This window comes from Acinonyx jubatus, chromosome D4 (genome assembly GCF_027475565.1).
Source record: "Acinonyx jubatus isolate Ajub_Pintada_27869175 chromosome D4, VMU_Ajub_asm_v1.0, whole genome shotgun sequence".
NCBI classification, from domain to species: domain Eukaryota; kingdom Metazoa; phylum Chordata; class Mammalia; order Carnivora; family Felidae; genus Acinonyx; species Acinonyx jubatus.
This window is the reverse complement of record NC_069391.1, coordinates 12,121,835-12,139,490: the sequence shown is the minus strand read 5'-3', so window position 1 is coordinate 12,139,490 and position 17,656 is coordinate 12,121,835. Positions and strand designations below refer to the sequence as shown.

The 17,656-nt window shown below is 35.9% G+C and overlaps 1 protein-coding gene across 5 annotated transcripts in view; it reads left to right on the top strand.

Moving 5' to 3' along the window:
* The window catches only part of RABGAP1 (RAB GTPase activating protein 1), a 178,280-nt gene that overhangs the window by 44,875 nt on the left and 115,749 nt on the right, over positions 1 to 17,656 (top strand). For all 5 annotated transcript variants that reach the window (XR_003412844.2, XM_053204654.1, XM_027035046.2 and 2 more), the window contains 6 exons: positions 3,916 to 4,150; positions 5,034 to 5,238; positions 8,605 to 8,779; positions 9,354 to 9,511; positions 15,531 to 15,641; positions 16,296 to 16,362. Coding sequence is in view for 4 of the 5 variants with exons in the window: in XM_053204654.1 (XP_053060629.1) it covers positions 3,916 to 4,150; positions 5,034 to 5,238; positions 8,605 to 8,779; positions 9,354 to 9,511; positions 15,531 to 15,641; positions 16,296 to 16,362 (951 nt within the window). In the remaining variant the exon portion in view is untranslated. The remainder of the gene's footprint in view (positions 1 to 3,915; positions 4,151 to 5,033; positions 5,239 to 8,604; positions 8,780 to 9,353; positions 9,512 to 15,530; positions 15,642 to 16,295; positions 16,363 to 17,656) is intronic.

The following is a 17,656-nucleotide window of genomic DNA, read 5'->3' as shown; positions in this document are numbered from 1 at the left end:
GGTGTATATTTACCTATGAAATTTACAAAAGACAGCTAAAGTGTACCATTTTGCATTCCCACCAGCAGTGTATGGGAGGTTTTCAGTTGTCACGCATCTTTGCGAATTCTTGGTATTCTCAGTATTGTCTTGTTTTTAATTTTAGCCAATCTTATTAGGTGTATGGAGGCATCCTATTGTGGTTTCAGTTTCTCTACTGGCTAATGAATTGAGTTTCTTTCACGTGCTTGTTTGCCACCTTCATACTTTTTTTGGTGAAAATGCCCATTTTTTAAATTGGGTTGCTTGTTTCCTTAATGAGTTATGAGATATTCTGGGTAGATGTATTCTGGGTATAAATCCTTCATCAGAAACATGATTTGCAAATATATTCTCCAAGTCTGTGGCTTGTGTTTTCATTCTCTTAGTAGTGTCTTTTGAGCAGAAGTTTCTAGCTTTGATAAAGCATGTTTTATCATTTTTTTTATGCTACTTTTTGTATTGTAAGAAATCTTTGTCTCAGGATTTTCATAGATTTTCTCCTTTGTTTTTCTTCTGTAGGTTATATAGTTTCAGGATTTGCATTTAGATTGTGACCCATTTTGCATTAATTTTTGTATATGATGTGAAGTATTAGCTAAGATTCATGTCTTTACATAGGTATGGATGTCAGGCTAATTGTTCTAACACCATTTATTACCTTTCTCCATTGAATTACCCTGCCAACTTTGTTGAAACCAATTGGTCATATATATGTCAGTCTATTTCTGGATTCTGTTTTGTTCCACTGATCTGTATGTCTGCCCTTTACTAATATTGCAGTGTGTTGATTACCTGAAGCTACATCTGTTTTAGAGATGATTGTGTTATCTGTTAAGAATGCTCTTGGCAGCAAGGAACAGAAAAACCCTGCTTATAGTGGGTTTATTTTGTGTTAATAACAAGAAGTCTAGCAATAAGCGGTTGTTGGTTTATTTAAGCTATTCATCAATACCAGAGGTCAACAAACTATAGTCTGCTGGCCTAATCTGGCCTGCCACCTGTTTTGTAAATAACCTGTGGAGGTTCTTCAAAATGCATATGCCCAGCCAGGCTCTAGGGTGGGAGGTGAGGGGAGGGAGGGAGGAGCAAATATTTGAATTTTAAAATGCCTCCTGGTAATATTAGTCATTATACTATAGAGTCATGGTTAAGAACCATTAACCTAAGGTTGATTCTTAAGACTGTGGTCCCCAGACTAGCAGTATCACTATCTCCTGGAAATTTTAAAAAAATACACATTATCAGGTCCACTCAGAATTACTGAATTGGAATTCATTTGGGGCCCAACACTTTGCGTCATAAAAATTCTCCACGTGATTCTGATATATGTCAGAGTTTGAGAGCCTTGAAAGTCATTGTGAATTATTTCCCAGATAAGCCCAGGGAAGACTGTCTTTAGAAAGAAAACAACAGCGTACCTGGCTGGCTCAGTCAGTGGAGCGTACTGCTCTTGATATCAGGGTCATTAGATTAAGCCTCATGTTGGACATAGAGATTACTTAATAAAAAAAAATTCTTTTAATAAAAAAAAAAGCTTAATTGGTTTAAGTATGTGTATTGTAATGTCACAGACAGTAATTCTGAAATTAAATTGAAGGTTCACAAATGATCTAACAAAATTGTTGAGTAATATTTTGGACCTAATTATCCAAAGCATATGTTGCATTGCTATTTTTAAGCAGCTTTTAAAAATCACATGTTTGCATGTGAACATTTCTTTTTCCTAGTCCTTAAGGAAGAGTTAAGGAAATGGAACACAGTTCTTATGTTTATAGATTTTATAAATGAGAGAAGAATGCAAGATGAACATGTATAAACACAAAATACAAACATATAAACATGTTTTCTCTCAGGGTTAGGTATATTTTTGTTATTGGCAAATAATATGAAAATGTAGGCGGTCTATCCAGCAGAAAACTTGAGTTTAATTACCCTGTATACCAAAGAACAAAATAGTACTTCATAATATGTAAAATGTCTTCTCTTTGATTTAGTTTGCTCTTTTAGTGATGGTTTCCCCAGTTATAATTACTAATTACCTAAACATGGAATTGAGTATCTTTTCTCCATCTGTGTTTAGGAAGCTGTAACTACTACTTATGTATGTTCTTTCTCTCCCCTTGGAAAACAGACTATCAAATAGACCATCTTTTATTTACTGCAGGTGATATAGTAATTCTTCTCCAGTTCTGAAAGAATAAGAGGCTAATTGGAACTAAGCTGTGGTTTGTTTTTCAGATGGTTTAAAAACTTGTGAAAGGGGGCACCTGGGTGGCTCAGTCGGTTGAGCGACCGACTTCGGCTCAGGTCATGATTTCATGGTTTGTGGGTTCGAGCCCCGCGTCGGGCTCTGTGCTGACAGCTCAGAGCCTGGACCCTGCTTCGGATTCTGTGTCTCCCTCTCTCTCTGCCCCTCCCCCACTCATGCTCTGTCTCTCTCTGTCTCAGAAATAAATAAACATTAAGAAAAAAAATTAAAAAAAAAACAAACTTGTGAAAGTAGAACTTCTGAAAAAAGAAATTTGATTGCACTTGGATGTGTAAGATCAGGCAGAACAAAGAATTAAAATTACTTGACCTGCTTTTTAGTTCCATTAGCAGTGACTGTAAACATAAAATGAAATTCACGGAAATAAACATTGTAACCGAAGCCAAGAGGCTGAACACTTGTCTGGCCTTTATTTCTAAGGCAAGAGTAGCTGACATGTTAAATTTCTTTGGGAAATGTCAGCAAAAAAAGATTTAAAACTGTTTGTTTCTCAATTATAATTTATAGCCAAAGGAACTTGAAGCGTATAGGGTTATAAAACTATGTTTGAACAGGGTTCTTTGGTAGTCCAGAGGTGTCTGTTATTATTGACATTTTCTTCCTAACTTCTGTGTTGATTTTACTGAGAAGATCTCATTCTCTGTAACAATCTCCTAGCCCCACCCATTTTAACTTTTTGTCAGGTTTAGTCTTCAGAAACCCTCCTAAATCAGCCCCCTTTTTTGATTATGACTTTTCCTAAATTAATTCCTTTGTTAAAATTTTTTTAGTGTTTCTTGAATAAGCATTTAGTGACATTGCTGGGTTTTGTCACTTGTGGTTTTCCTTAGCATTGGAAAGCATTACTTCCTTGTTGAGCAACTAATAATAAACCATCATGACTCTAGACAAATACTTGACATTACTGAAATGGAGTGCTTCTGTTGCTCAGGGCCATTTTATATGTACAAGCTTTATTCAGGTGTCTCAGAACTTTAAGAAACTGTTAATATCAGAGAAGTCTTCCTTAGACTTATTTATAGTAGGAATGGTAAAATACATGTGAAAATTTATTACCTACTAAGTCTGTTTCTATGATAACTTTGCAAGCGAACACATTTTCCCTTTTTCTTAAGGATAAGCAAAGCCCCTAAAGATAATCCCATTAGCAGCATTATTTCTCAGCAGAGAAATAAAATTATGAATATTTTCATTGCTAGTTGAGGACACTGTAGAAAACTTACGTTTTATCGCCATAATTTTATTTAAATTTTTTTTTAAATTTACATCCAAGTTAGTTAGCATATGGTGCAATAATGATTTCAGAAGTAGAATCCAGTGATTCACCCAACAAGTGTCTTCCTTAATGCCCCTTTATCCATTTCTAATAACATTGACAGAGTATCACATACATTTCCGGGCATTACTCTCAAATTCACTATACACTTTTTCATGAAAAACTGTATGTATTAAGGGAGCAGCTGCAGCTCTTACTGCAGATCTTGATTTATTCTGTTTTTAAAAAACATTCAGAAGATATCTTTGTATCAAAAGAAATGCTGACGATCTCTAGAATGTGGACCCATTTGAATTGGTACTGGCCTGTCTTTCTCACTTTGCTGATTGCATGTATTTGTGACCCTTAGATTATAGGGAATGGAAGTGAACAGCAGCTGCAAAAAGAGCTAGCAGATGTTCTGATGGATCCTCCAATGGACGACCAGCCAGGGGACAAAGAACTTGTGGAAAGGTCACAACTGGATGGTGAAGGAGATGGACCTCTTTCTAACCAACTCTCAGCTTCATCCACCATTAACCCTGTGCCATTAGTAGGCCTCCAAAAACCAGAGATGAGCTTGCCAGTGAGACCTGGACAAGGAGGTTAGGATTGCTGCATTGCTTGCTTTACTGAAGGTTAATGTTTTTATTATGTGAGTGTCCACCCTTATACTAGGTTTGATTCAGAGCAGGCAAAAAACATTATCTGTGTTTTCTAGAATCTTCAGATTTTAGATTTAAGGGGTTGTGTGAGGGGTAGGTATATGTACCATTCTGATTTCCCTTTAAATGTGTATCATTTATATCAAAGAGATAACAGTAGTTAAATGACATTGAGGTAGTCTTATTTCAGAATGTTTCAAGATTTTTCCAAGAAAGAAAGAATTTGAGTACAGTGTTGGAGATGTGGAAGAATAATGCTTGGGAAGAGATACATGTTCCAGGCCTGAAAAGCTCTTTGGGAGTAGTTGCCAGGTTGAAAAAGGGAGGCAAAAGGCACCACAGAGGAGGGATAGGGCAGTTATAAAGGCTCACTGGGAAAGTAGAGTGTTAAAACTGTAGAACTTTATTGGGAAGGGGAAAGCAGGGGCATTGAGAAAACATAATAAAGTGGCTAAGATGATGAATGAGAGAAATAAAGCAGTGCAGATCAGAAAGAAGACAGAGATAGGATTTTTCAGAGTGATAAAATATTAAATGTTATTTTTTTACTTAAATACAAATTATAAAGTCAAAAAAAATTAGAAGAGGCAGAAATACAAATCAGATCTAACCTCAGATCACATTTTAAATTTGGGATTAACAGTAAAGCAATTCCTAAAAATTTTAGTGTCAGTGACAGTTTTAATATGAAATTTCTGACTTCAATGGGCATTTATTGTGGGGCAATGACATATTATCTCAATGTAACCTGTAGATTTTTACTTGGTGTTCATGTCAACAAAATATCAGAATGAAAGTAACCCTCTATTAACATTTCTTTCAGATTCCGAAGGGTCAAGTCCTTTCACACCAGTGGCTGATGAGGACAGTGTAGTTTTCAGCAAACTAACTTATTTAGGCTGTGCCTCAGTAAATGCTCCCAGGAGTGAAGTGGAAGCATTAAGGATGATGTCCATCTTAAGAAGCCAGTGTCAGATTTCACTAGATGTAACCCTTTCGGTGCCGAATGTATCTGAAGGAACTGTGAGGTAAGACCAGCTTCCTGAAATGTTTGTATCGTTGGATCAGATTTCTGACCTATAGATTTAGAAATAATAATGAACAAAATACATAACTTCTTATTCATGTAATGTTTCATTCTTCTGGCACTTGTGGTATCTTGTCTTCCAAGGATTGTGATACTTATGCAAATTAGTCACTCATTAGAACAGTTTTTTTATATACATTTCCCCATGCCAATTATGTGTAGTACATTAAAAATTTAAATGTTTGGGGGTTAATTAAAATATGTTGGCCTGAAAATATGCCTAATAAATTTATTTATATTTTCCCTGTTCCACCATACAAATACTAGCTTGACACATTAGTTCAGTAAGAAGTTTAATATTGAATCTAACTGAACATATTAGAATCAATAATATTAACATTATCAGAATCAACACTTTTTTTTATTTTTTAAAATTTATTTATTTATTTATTTATTTATTTATTTATTTATTTATTTATTTATTTATTTTTGAGAGACAGAGACAGAGCGTGAGCTGGGTAGGGGCAGAGAGGGAGAGACAGAATCGGAAGCAGGCTCCAGGCTCTGAGCTGTCAGCACGGAACCCGATGCAGGGTTCCAACTCACCACAAGATCATGACCTGAGCCAAAGGTGGATGCTTAACCAGTTGAGCCACCTAGGCACCCCTTTCTTCAATTAGTTTTATATCATGAATCTCTTTCCATATCAGTAAATTTGTGATGGTATATGATGGATTATTTAGAAATAACCAGTCTCTGGAGCACCTATCTGGCTTAGTTGGTGGAGTGTGGAAGTCATGATCTCCGGACTGTGAGTTTGAGCCCTACATTGGATATAGAGATTGCTTAAAAAAATATAGTCTTACAAAAACAAAAAAAAGAACCAGTCTTTTATATGAGACATTTTAGTGTTGTTGTTGTTGTTTTTAATGAGAAAAGTACTAATAATGGCTAATATTAAGCTTTTATTAAATGGGTACATAAGTGCTTTACCTATAATTCTCCTATAAACAGTTATGTTTGAGCTAAATTTTTGTATGTTTGAAATTTCCTTAGGATAAATTCCTAGAAGTAGACTTACTGAGTCAAAAGGTTTCCCCATTTTCATTGTTTTTGATACAATGCCAAATAGCCATCTAGAAATATTGATCTGTTTTGTATTTTTATCAGCATTGTATGAGAATATCTATTTCTGTGCCCCCAGAAACATTTTGGGTTTTCATGGTAGTAGAATTGTACCTATATGTGGATAATAGTAGGTTACTTAATATTTAATATTTCATTCATCTGCATGTATAATTCTTCTTTTGAGTTTTTAAAGAACCATTGCACTTAGACTCACAAATCTTTATTTTAATGGTATTTATTAATGTGAAACTTTTTTTTTTTAATTTCTGTTTATTTTGAGGGAGAGAGAGAATCCCAAGCAGGTTCCACAATGTCGGCACAGAGCCCAACATGGCTCTCACAAACCGTGAGATGGTGACCTGAGCTGAAAACAAGAATCAGACGCTTAACCAACTAAGCCACCCAGGCACCCCTAATGTGAAACTTTCAGTAAAATTTGTTCAGCTCTCATTTCTGTATGCTTCTTAGTCAGTAGTCATGCCCAACTGAAGTTATACTTTGTTCTGATATATTTTAATTCTATAAATATGCAAAAGCAATTTCTCTTGCCCTATGTTTTCAAAGTTTTTATCTTATCACAGTGCCTTTGAATGTGAATTGGGTTCCCTTCCTATGTGTTTGCATTACACACAGGGACCCCTGGGGTTTCCCCATCCATGGCCTTGCCCATTCAGTGTTGAAATTGCCATTTCTTTCCATTCCTTTCATATTTATGTCCTCATTGTCCAGGGCAGAGCCTGGAATGTTGTAGGAATCACAGAAGTATTATTGAACCAATACATTTTTGAGTGAATGACACATCTTTGATTTTCGTAATGATGTCCTTTGATTCTAGTAATTATCTTTTTTGTAGATATTAACATTTTGTACAGTCTCTCTTATTTGCCATGAATCAGAAGAACATGTTTCATTATGAGAAAGCACATCAGGTTTTTTTTGTTGTTGTTAAGTTTATTTATTTATTTTGAGAGAGACAGGCGATGCGAGTGGAGGAGGGGCAGAGAGAAAAGGAGAGAGAGAGAATCCCAAGCAGGTTCCATGCTGTCAGTGCAGAGCCTGACACAGGGCTCGCACTGACAAAACCGCAAGATCATGACCTGAGCTGAAACCAAGAGTTGGACACCTAACCCACTGAACCACCCAGGCAGGTGCCCCAGCACAGCAGGTTTTTTATTCTTTTTTTTTTTTAATGTTTATTTTATTTTTGAGAAAAAGGGAGACAGAGTATAAGCAGGGGAGGGACAGAGAGAGAGGGAGACACAGAATCCAAAGCAGGCTCCAGGCTCTAGGCTCTGAGCTATCAGCACAGAGCCTGATGTGGGGCTTGAACCCCTGAACCATGAAATCATGACCCAAGCCGAGGTTGGACGCTTAACCAACTGACCCACCCAGGCACCCCAGTTTTTTATTCGTTAAAAAAAAAAATTTTTTTTTTAATGTTTATTTTTGAAAGAGAGAGAGAGTGTGATCAGGGAAGGGGCAGAGAGAGACAGGGAGACACAGAATCCAAAGCAGGCTCCAGGCTCTGAGCTGTCAGCACAGAGCCAGACGTGGAGCTCACACTCAAGGACCTGAGCCAAAGTCGGACATTTAATCGACTGAGCCACACTCAGGCGCCCCAGTTTTTTATTTTATTTTTTATTTTATTTTGTTTTATTTTATTTTAATTTTTTCTCATGTTTGTTTATTTTTGAGAGACAGCATGAGCAGGGGAGGGGCAGAGAGAGAGTGAGATACAGAATCTGAAGCAGGCCCGATGTGGGACTCGAACTCATGGAACGTGAGATCATGACCTGAGCTGAAGTCGGTTGCTTAACCGACTGAGCCACCCAGGCATTCCTATTTTTTTAAATAAGAAAGAAGATTAGGTTATTTTTTAGGAGGTAAGGAAAACCACAGCTTTAATGATTCATTTTGGTACTCTAATTTACCCATTGATATAGTCTTTATTTACCTACAGACTATATAAGAAAACATGTACTTATTGTTTATGTCTTTCTGATTGCCTCTCTAAAAGTATAAGATTATATAGGTTTTAGTACTGTGGAATTATGTATTAATAACTTCAGTAATCCACATATGACTTATTTATCAAGACTAAAAATTAATATGATTAGCATACCAAAAATGGTTTATATGATCTTGATAGAAAGAGGAGTCTTGAATCATAATATGGATAACAGTGAAAATAGTCCATAATCCCTCTAAGCTCTTTATATCTTTTTTTTTAACCAAACAGACTCTTAGATCCTCAGACAAACACTGAAATAGCAAACTACCCTATCTACAAAATCCTGTTCTGTGTCAGAGGGCATGATGGAACTCCTGAGAGTGACTGTTTCGCTTTCACTGAAAGTCATTACAATGCAGAGCTCTTCAGAATACATGTCTTCCGGTGCGAAATACAAGAAGCTGTAAGTCCTTACGAGAACTGTCTGCAAATGAAACTTCACCTGTACCCTCACTGTGTTGAAGTTATTGTAGTGTTTATTATGGTCACTTAAAAGCCAAATGAAATTCTGTGCTAATGTTTTATTTATTCCAGCCTGATGGGCTGAAATATAAAGAAACTAGAAGTTTGGGAAACCATAATCTTCTTGCTGAGAGTATCAGAGACCAGGGCTGCTTCTTGATTGGCTTAAATGGGCATCTTGGTTTCAGCAGTCACACATTAACAAACTGTTCTTTTAAAGCTAATTTTGTAGGATTATTTTTTATAATAAAGATATTCAGATCATCTCTAACAATTTAGGAAATTATTTTTCAGTTGGATTTCTCTTGTTCACAATCACTTCTTTTTTAAAAACCCCTTCTCATTTTAATGTTGTTTGCTTTCTAGGCCTAACAAGTTATGATAACTTAGCAAAAGAAATCAATGGGGGAAAGATGTATTACTCCCCCTCCCCACACATACACAAAGCAGGTAACCTTCAGCCTTAATAAAAGTATTTTATTTCTTGTGATAACAGCCTAACACATCTGTTGTAGGTCAGCCGGATACTTTACAGTTTTGCTACTGCCTTCCGCCGTTCTGCCAAGCAGACCCCACTTTCAGCAGCTGCTGCACCCCAAACTCCTGACAGTGACATCTTTACCTTCTCTGTGTCTTTAGAAATAAAAGAAGATGATGGTAAAGGTTATTTTAGGTAGGGTATTTTATTCTATTTTTTTAAAGTGTGTATTAAAATGCTATATCATTTGTGGTTCACGAATGTCATATAACTTTCATAGTATAAAATGACTGCTTTTATAGGTAGAGTTTTTTATATTGTAAGTGATAAAGAAAAAAATAGATTTGCAGAGGAAAGATTTTTTACTATTAAAAATGTTTTAGATTTTAATTCCGGTATAGTTAATATACAGTGTTATGTTTCAGGTGTACAATATAGAGATTCAAAAATTCTGTGTATTACTCCGTCAGTGCTCATCACAATAGGAGTTCTCTTAATTCCCTTCACCTATTTGACCCATTCCCAGCTCCCCCATCCCACCGCCAGCCACCACTCCACTGGTAACCATCATTTTGTTCTCTATAGTTTAAGAGTCTGATTTTTCGTTTGTCACTTTTTTTTCTTTGTTTGTTTCATTTCTTAAATTCCACATAGGAGTGAAATCATATGGTATTTTTCTTTCTCTAATTTTGGAAACAGCCCAAGTGTCTATCAGTAGGTTGAATGGATAAAGAAGAGGTGGTGTATATATATGTACATATACACACATAAAATGGTGTATACATACATGCATATAAGGTGGTATACATGTGTATATTTATACATATATATGTTAGAATAGTACTCAGCCATAAAAAAGAATGAGATCTTGCCATTTGTAACAACATGGATGGATCTAGAGGGTATAATGCTTAAGTGAGATACGTCAAGACTGATTTCTTTCTTTTCATTCTTTTTTTTTTTTTTTTTTTTGGCTGAGTAATATACCATAGAATGAATGTGTGTGTGTGTTGTGTATGTATTGTATACACAACACACGCACATATATGCACACATGCGCATATCTATACATACATATACACACCCTACATCTTCTTTGTCCATTCATCTATTGATGGACACTTGGCCTGCATCCATAATTGGGCTGTTGTAAATAATGCTGCAGTAAACATAGGAGTGCCTATATCTTTTTTAATTAATGTTTTCATATTCTATGTGTAAATACCCAGTAGTGGAATTACTGGATCATTTGGTAATTCTATTTTTAATTTTTTGAGGAACCTCCATATGGTTTTCCATAGTGGCTGTACCAGTTTGCATTCCTACGAACTATTCCTAAGGGTTCCTTTTTCTCCATATCCTCGCCAGCATTTGGTATTTCTTGTCTTTTTTGATACTAGCCATTCTGACACATGTGAGATGATATCTCATTGTGGTTTTGATTTGCATTTCCCCAATGATTAGTTATGTTGAGCATCTTATCATATGTTTGTTGGCCACCTGTATGTCATTTCTTTTTATGTCTTCTACCCATTTTTAAATTGGATTATTTGCTTTTTGGGTGTTGAGTTGTATAAGTTCTTTATATATTTTGGATACTAAACCTTTATTGGATATATGTCATTTGCAAATATCTTCTCTAGTTCAGGAGGTTGTCTTTTAGTTTTGTTGATTGTTTCCTTTGCTGTGCAGAAGCTTTTTATTTTGATGTAGTCCCAATAGTTTATTTTTGCTTTTGTTTCCCTTGCCTCAGGAGACATATCTAGAAAAATATTGCTGTGGCCCTGTGTCAGAGAAGTTACTGCCTGTGCTGTCACCTAGGATTTTTATGGCTTTAGGTCTCACATTTAGATCTTTAATCCATTTTGAGTTTATTTTTGTGTATGGTGTAAGAAAGTGGTCCAGTTTCATTCTTTCGCATGTTGCTGTCCAATCTTCCCAGCATGATTTGTTGAAGAGACTGTCTTTTTCCCATTGTATATTTTTCCTCCTTTGTCAAAGATTAATTGACCATATAATTGTGGGTTTATTTCTGGGCTCTCTATTCTGTTCCATTGATCTATGTGTCTGTTTTTGTGCCAGTACCACACTGTTTTGCTTACTGCAGCTTTATAGTGTATCTTGAAATCTGGGATTATGATACCTTCACTTCTGTTCTTTTTCTTTTTTCAGATGTTAATTTTGAGAGAGCAAGAGCACATGCATGTGAGCGGGGATCAGGACAGAGAGAGAGAATCCCAAGCAGATCCCAAATAGATTGAGCAGGGCTAGATCTCAGGAACTGTGAGATCATGACCTGAGCTGAAATCAAGAGGCAGATACTTAACCGACTGATCCATGCAGGCTCCCCTTGTTCTTATTTTTCAAGACTGTGCTGGCTATTCAGAGTCTGTTGTGATGCCGTACAAAATTTAGGACTAATTTTTCTAGTTCTGTAAAAAATGTTGGTATTTTGGTGGAGACTGAATTAAATCTGTAGATTGCTCTGGACAGTATGGACGTGTTAACATTTGTTCTCTCAGTCCATGAGCGTGGAATGTCTTTCCATTTATTTGTGTTGTCCTCAGAGTACAGGGCTTTCACCTCTTTGGTTAAGTTTATTCCTAGGTATTTTATTATTTTTGGTGCAGTTGTAAATGGGACTGTTTTCTTAATTTCGCTTTTCCAGAGACAATATTTGAAGAATTTTGAAGCTATTAAAAAAAATTCTTTCATGTGGGAAAATATGTCCTATTACCATGTTCTTTTAGACTGCTGATGTGAAATATGACAGAAGCTAAGCCTGCTGGATTTGTAGCTGCTTTTGTTTTGCTGGGTTTTTTTGGTCTTATTGGCTGGTTACTTTGTTTTAATAATCTAAAGATCTTAAGGCTGTTGAAATCAAGTTTTACTATTATAGTTTATCTGTATACATTGGAAGAGATGAAATGAGGTATGTGTGTCTGAAGTCTTAACCTTGCAGATAGGGTCAGAAATAACTGGCTTGGGGTTTTAGGTATAATGATAATTCTTGGTAGTGAAAAGAACTCTGGGACAGAAATAAAAACTTTAGTTTAATTATTGTTACTATTAACACTGTGGCCTTTTCCAAGTTTCTTTATATCTCCTGGCAGTGGTTTCCTTATCTATAAAATGAGGTGGCTAGATTCTGAAGTCCTTTCTAACTTTAAAATACTGTGGTCACAAGATGATCGATTTTTCTTTTCCCTCCATAACCCGTATCACACATTGGGTGCTTCCTGGATCATAATTGATTGCTGCATATTAAAGTCTCTTTCCTCCTTGACTACCTCATAAAATGAGTAAAATGGAATTACATCAAAATATGAATGATTTTCTACTAGTTTGCTTTTAAATTAGAAAGCACAATGGCTGGTTCATTTGTTTTGGGTAACGCTTGGTCTCCCTGCAGACTTTTGGAACTATCCTGCCATCTGGTGGCAAATTTAGTGTACCGTGCAGCTTCACCTTTGATTTGTTCACTGAAGTATGAGACTTTGCTGTGGTGTGTGCCTTGCCATCAGCTGTGTTTCTGCTCTCACAGCAACCAACACTGGGATGTGCTGCTTCCCACCGAATGCATACCTACCCTAGGAAGTGGAAATTATAATCTACGAACTTTGTAATAGTTATTTTCCATTTTAAGGAACAAAAGTTTCTTTAAACTGCATTTTTTTTTCTTTAGTAAAGATATTTATGTAGATCCTGTTTGCAAATTTCAATTACAGATAGAAACACTTTCTAAGCTCTCTCAGAACCATTAGGACTAGTTTTCTTCCTTCTGAACTCAGGCATGTTCAAGGTAGATCAGCCATCCCTGTTCCATTCACCTTCATACCAAGGAAATACTATATGGAAATGCTATATAGAAAATTTCTGGATGGTCATTTTGCTCTTCACATTTGTTGGGGCTTTGTTCTCTTTTTGTTAATGTGATTTTATTGAATTTGTAGTTTATAGTAGAAAAGAGTGTCGTGTAGCCTTATTATAATGAACTTGTTGAGAAGTTCTTTATCAGATTGAACTTGCTGAATGCAATTTTTTTTAAACCAGTGATTCTGTAATATCTACAGAATTTATCTACAGAAATAATCACTGAGATACGGAGAGAATTATCAAGATGGTTGCTCCTCTTAACACTATATATAATAACAAAATTAAAAAGTGGAAATTGAATGTTGACCAAAATAGCATGATTAAAGTATGATGCATTTCATAATATTAAGTATCGAAACATTATGTTGTACACCTCAAGTTAACATAATGTTGTATGTCAGTTATATTTCACTAAAAACATAATATAATAGTGCACCCATATGATTTAGCACCTATCCAAAAAATAACCGTATATATAAGTAACTATAGCACAACATAAATTGTGGTTTTACTATAACATAAATATACATAAAGTGCTGTGGCAAGAATTAGTGTCTTCTTTTCGTCCCTGAAAAAGTATACTTCTTACGTTAATTAAAATTAGAAATCTACTTTCCATTTAGCCCTTGGGAAGATGGAGCATTTTCACTTATACCATTCAAAGCACTTTTTTGTCTCATTTAATCTACCACCTAACCCTATTAGATATGCTGGGTATTTAATATATTCCTTGTTTTATGGGTAAAGAAACCCAGAGAAGTTAAGCCTGGACCTCAGTATTGTAATTTATACAGTAGGAAGTAAATGTGAAATTATTTGGGTGGATCCATTCAGTGATATAATGACAATACTAGAAATACAATCCAGGGGCACCTGGGTGGCACAGTTGGTTAAACCACCCATTTCGGCTCAGGTCATGATCTCGGGGTTCACAAGTTTAAGCTCCACATCAGGCTGACACCTCAGAGCCTGGAGCCTGCTTGGAATTCTGTGACTCCCTCTCTCTCTGCCCCTCCCCTGCTATTTCTCTCCCTCTCCTCTCTCAGTCTCAAAAATAAACATTAAAAAAAAGGAAGAAATTTAATCTAGAGTCCCTGACAGTAATGAAGCAAACTTCCACTGCTTAACAGTCTCCACTCTGCTTCCTGTTAATATAGTTTTTCCTTGCACTTCAGCCTTAGGACACCGGAAGCAACTTTATATCTTTTGTCTTTTTAAATACTGCTGAAAGGTGGGATTATGTGTAGTTCTGTGTCAGCACGCACGGAACATAAACACTAGTGTATCTGTTGTCAGTTGAATATTGATAACCTGTCTATATCCTTATAGATGAAATTTCTGTCAACCACAAATACTTTTAACAGTTTGGTATGGAGTTTTTCTTTGCAGATGTTTGTCATTTCTAGACTCCTTTGATAAGGTTCTTTGATTTTCTAATCTGTTTCATGCAGTGTTTTTGAGTTGGTTACTGTGTAAGTACAGATGGTCTTCAAACTAATTTTATTTCTTCAGAGCCACTTTTTAGTTTGAGTAGGTACTCAGAACTCTCATGTAGCCTTTTCTAATATCTTCTAATGGTTCTGCTGCCATTTTTTTTTTTTTGAGTTGTATAGCACTAAGACATAATTTATATTTGCTGCATGTTGGCTGATTGCCATAGGCAGATGTTTGCCTTTGAGAACAAAGGAGCTAGAGCAGGTGGTGTGTGAGAGAGTAGGAGATTATTTTGGTAAACTCTAATTTTAAGGATATTTTCAACTTTTTTCTTAAGGTAATGTTTAACTGTATCATTAGTATTGTTTTTATAATGCCTGCACATGTTTACAGTGTTATCACTGCTTGAGGGAAGTGTTAGGCAACAGCTTACTTTTTGGCCATATCTTATATCTCTGTTATTTTTTGAAGGCACCTTGTTTTGAAATTCAAAGACTCCATGATTAGGTATTTTTTCTTTATTTAAACAAATAAGGCAATAATTATTAAAAAAAACCTGACTAAACTGAAAAGAAACTAATGTTTTTTTGAGTGTCTGTGCTAGATGCTATGCTAAGTGCTTTACAAATATCTAACTTAATTTTTACAGCAACAGAAAATTAAAAAAGCTAAAGACACATTTTAGGGAGCATAAGAGTGTTTTTTTCTAGCTTAAATACATTGTTGAGCGGATTACTTACAGTAATGGTAATATTTTCACATTAAGAGGCAGATGATGAGTTTTAAATTTCTGTTATGATTTGAAAACCAGGCACAGAAAAGAATCCTAGATTCAAGAGAAGTTGTTCTAGTATATGTCATAAGAAAATACTTTGCAAAATTAATGAAACATGTTGTCCTACAGTGCAGTTCCTAAGGAGAAGGACAGACAATGCTTTAAACTTCGCCAAGGAACTGATAAAAAGATTGTCATCTATGTGCAACAAACAACTAATAAAGAACTTGCCATTGAAAGGTAAACATTTTTAGTAAATTCAGCTTAAATATAAATTCTAGTTTTTATCAGTCTAGTGGAGTAACCATATACTATATTCAAAAATGTATTTGCAGGGTGCCTGGGTGGCTCAGTCGGTTGAGCATCCAGCTCTTGAATTCAGCTCAGGTCATGATCCCAGAGTCATGGGATCGAGCCCAATGCTGGGCTCTGTGCTGAACGTGGAGCCTGGTCGAGATTCTCTATCTCCCTCCACTTTTCTGTCCTGTGCGCACGCGCGCGCGCGCTCTCTCTCTCTCTCTCTCTCTTTAAAAAAAAAAAACAAACACACACACACATATATATATGCATATATATATATATATATTCCCATATATATGAAAAATGTTATTCTCTGGGGAATTCTTTTGGTTATTGAAGTGAATATTTCATTCACTTTGACTTATCTCCCATAAATCTGCAGCTAATATGCTGACTTCAACTGTGTGATAATAAAAGCCAAGCAGAATTTGTTTATGTAAATTCAAGAATTAAGGATTATTTGGGCAGTAGTTAATTTATTAATAATTTTAATGTGTCCTTTATCCATCAAGAAGAATTTTAGGTGACCTAATTTAAACATCTTGTTTGTGTTATTTTTTTTCCAAATTTATGCCTCTTCTCTTTTTTTGGCAGGTGTTTTGGTCTTCTCCTTAGCCCAGGAAAAGATGTACGAAATAGTGACATGCACTTGTTAGATTTGGTAAGGATTGCTTTTTTTAAAAAAAAAATTTTATTTTTATTTTTTAAATATAAAATTTATTGTCAAATTGGTTTCCATACAACACCCAGTGCTCATCCCAAAAGGTGCCCTCCTCAATACCCATCACCCCACTCCCCCCTGCCACCCCCCCATCAACCCTCAGTTTGTTCTCAGTGTTTAAGAGTCTCTTATGTTCTGGCTCCCTCCCTCTCTTTTTTTTTCCTTCCCCTCCTCCATGGTCTTCTGTTAACTTTCTCAGGATCCACATGAGAGTAAACCATATGGTATCTGTCTTTCTCTGTATGACTTATTTCACTTAGCATAACACTCCAGTTCCATCCACGTTGCTACAAAGGGCCATATTTCATTCTTTCTCATTGCCATGTAGTATTCCATTGTATATATAAACCACAATTTCTTTATCCATTCATCAGTTGATGGACATTTAGGCACTTTCCATAATTTGGCTATTGTTGAAAGTGCTGCTAGAAACATTGGGGTAAAAGTGCCCCTATGCATCAGCACTCCTGTATCCCTTGGGTAAATTCCTAGCAGTGCTACTCCTGGGTCATAGGGTAGATCTACTTTTAATTTTTTGAGGAACCTCCACACTGTTTGCCAGAGCGGGTGCACCAGTTTGCATTCCCACCAACAGTACAAGAGGGTTCCTGTTTCTCCACATCCTCTCCAGCATCTATAGTCTCCTGATTTGTTCATTTTAGCCACTCTGAGTGGCATGAAGTGGTATCTGAGTGTGGCTTTGATTTGTATTTCCCTGATGAGGAGCGACGTTGAGCATCTTTTCATGTGCCTGTTGGCCATCCGGATGTCTTCTTTAGAGAAGTGTCTATTCATGTTTTCTGCCCATTTCTTCACTGGATTATTTGTTTTTCAGGTGTGGAGTTTGATGACCTCTTAATACATTTTGGATACTAGCTCTTTGTCTGATATGTCATTTGCAAATATCTTTTCTCATTCCGTTGGTTGCCTTTTAGTTTTGTTGATTGATTGTTTCCTTTGCAGTGCAGAAGCTTTTTATCTTCATGAGGTCCCAACAGTTCATTTTTGCTTTTAATTCCCTTGCCTTTGGGGATGTGTCAAGTAAGAAATTGCTGCAGCTGAGGTCAGAGAGGTTTTTTTCCTGCTTTCTCCTCTAGGGTTTTGATGGTTTCCTATCTCACATTCAGGTCCTTTATCCATTTTGAGTTTGTTTTTGTGAATGGTGTAAGTGGTCTAGTTTCATCCTTCTGCATGTTGCTGTCCAGTTCTCCCAGCACCATTTGTTAAAGAGACT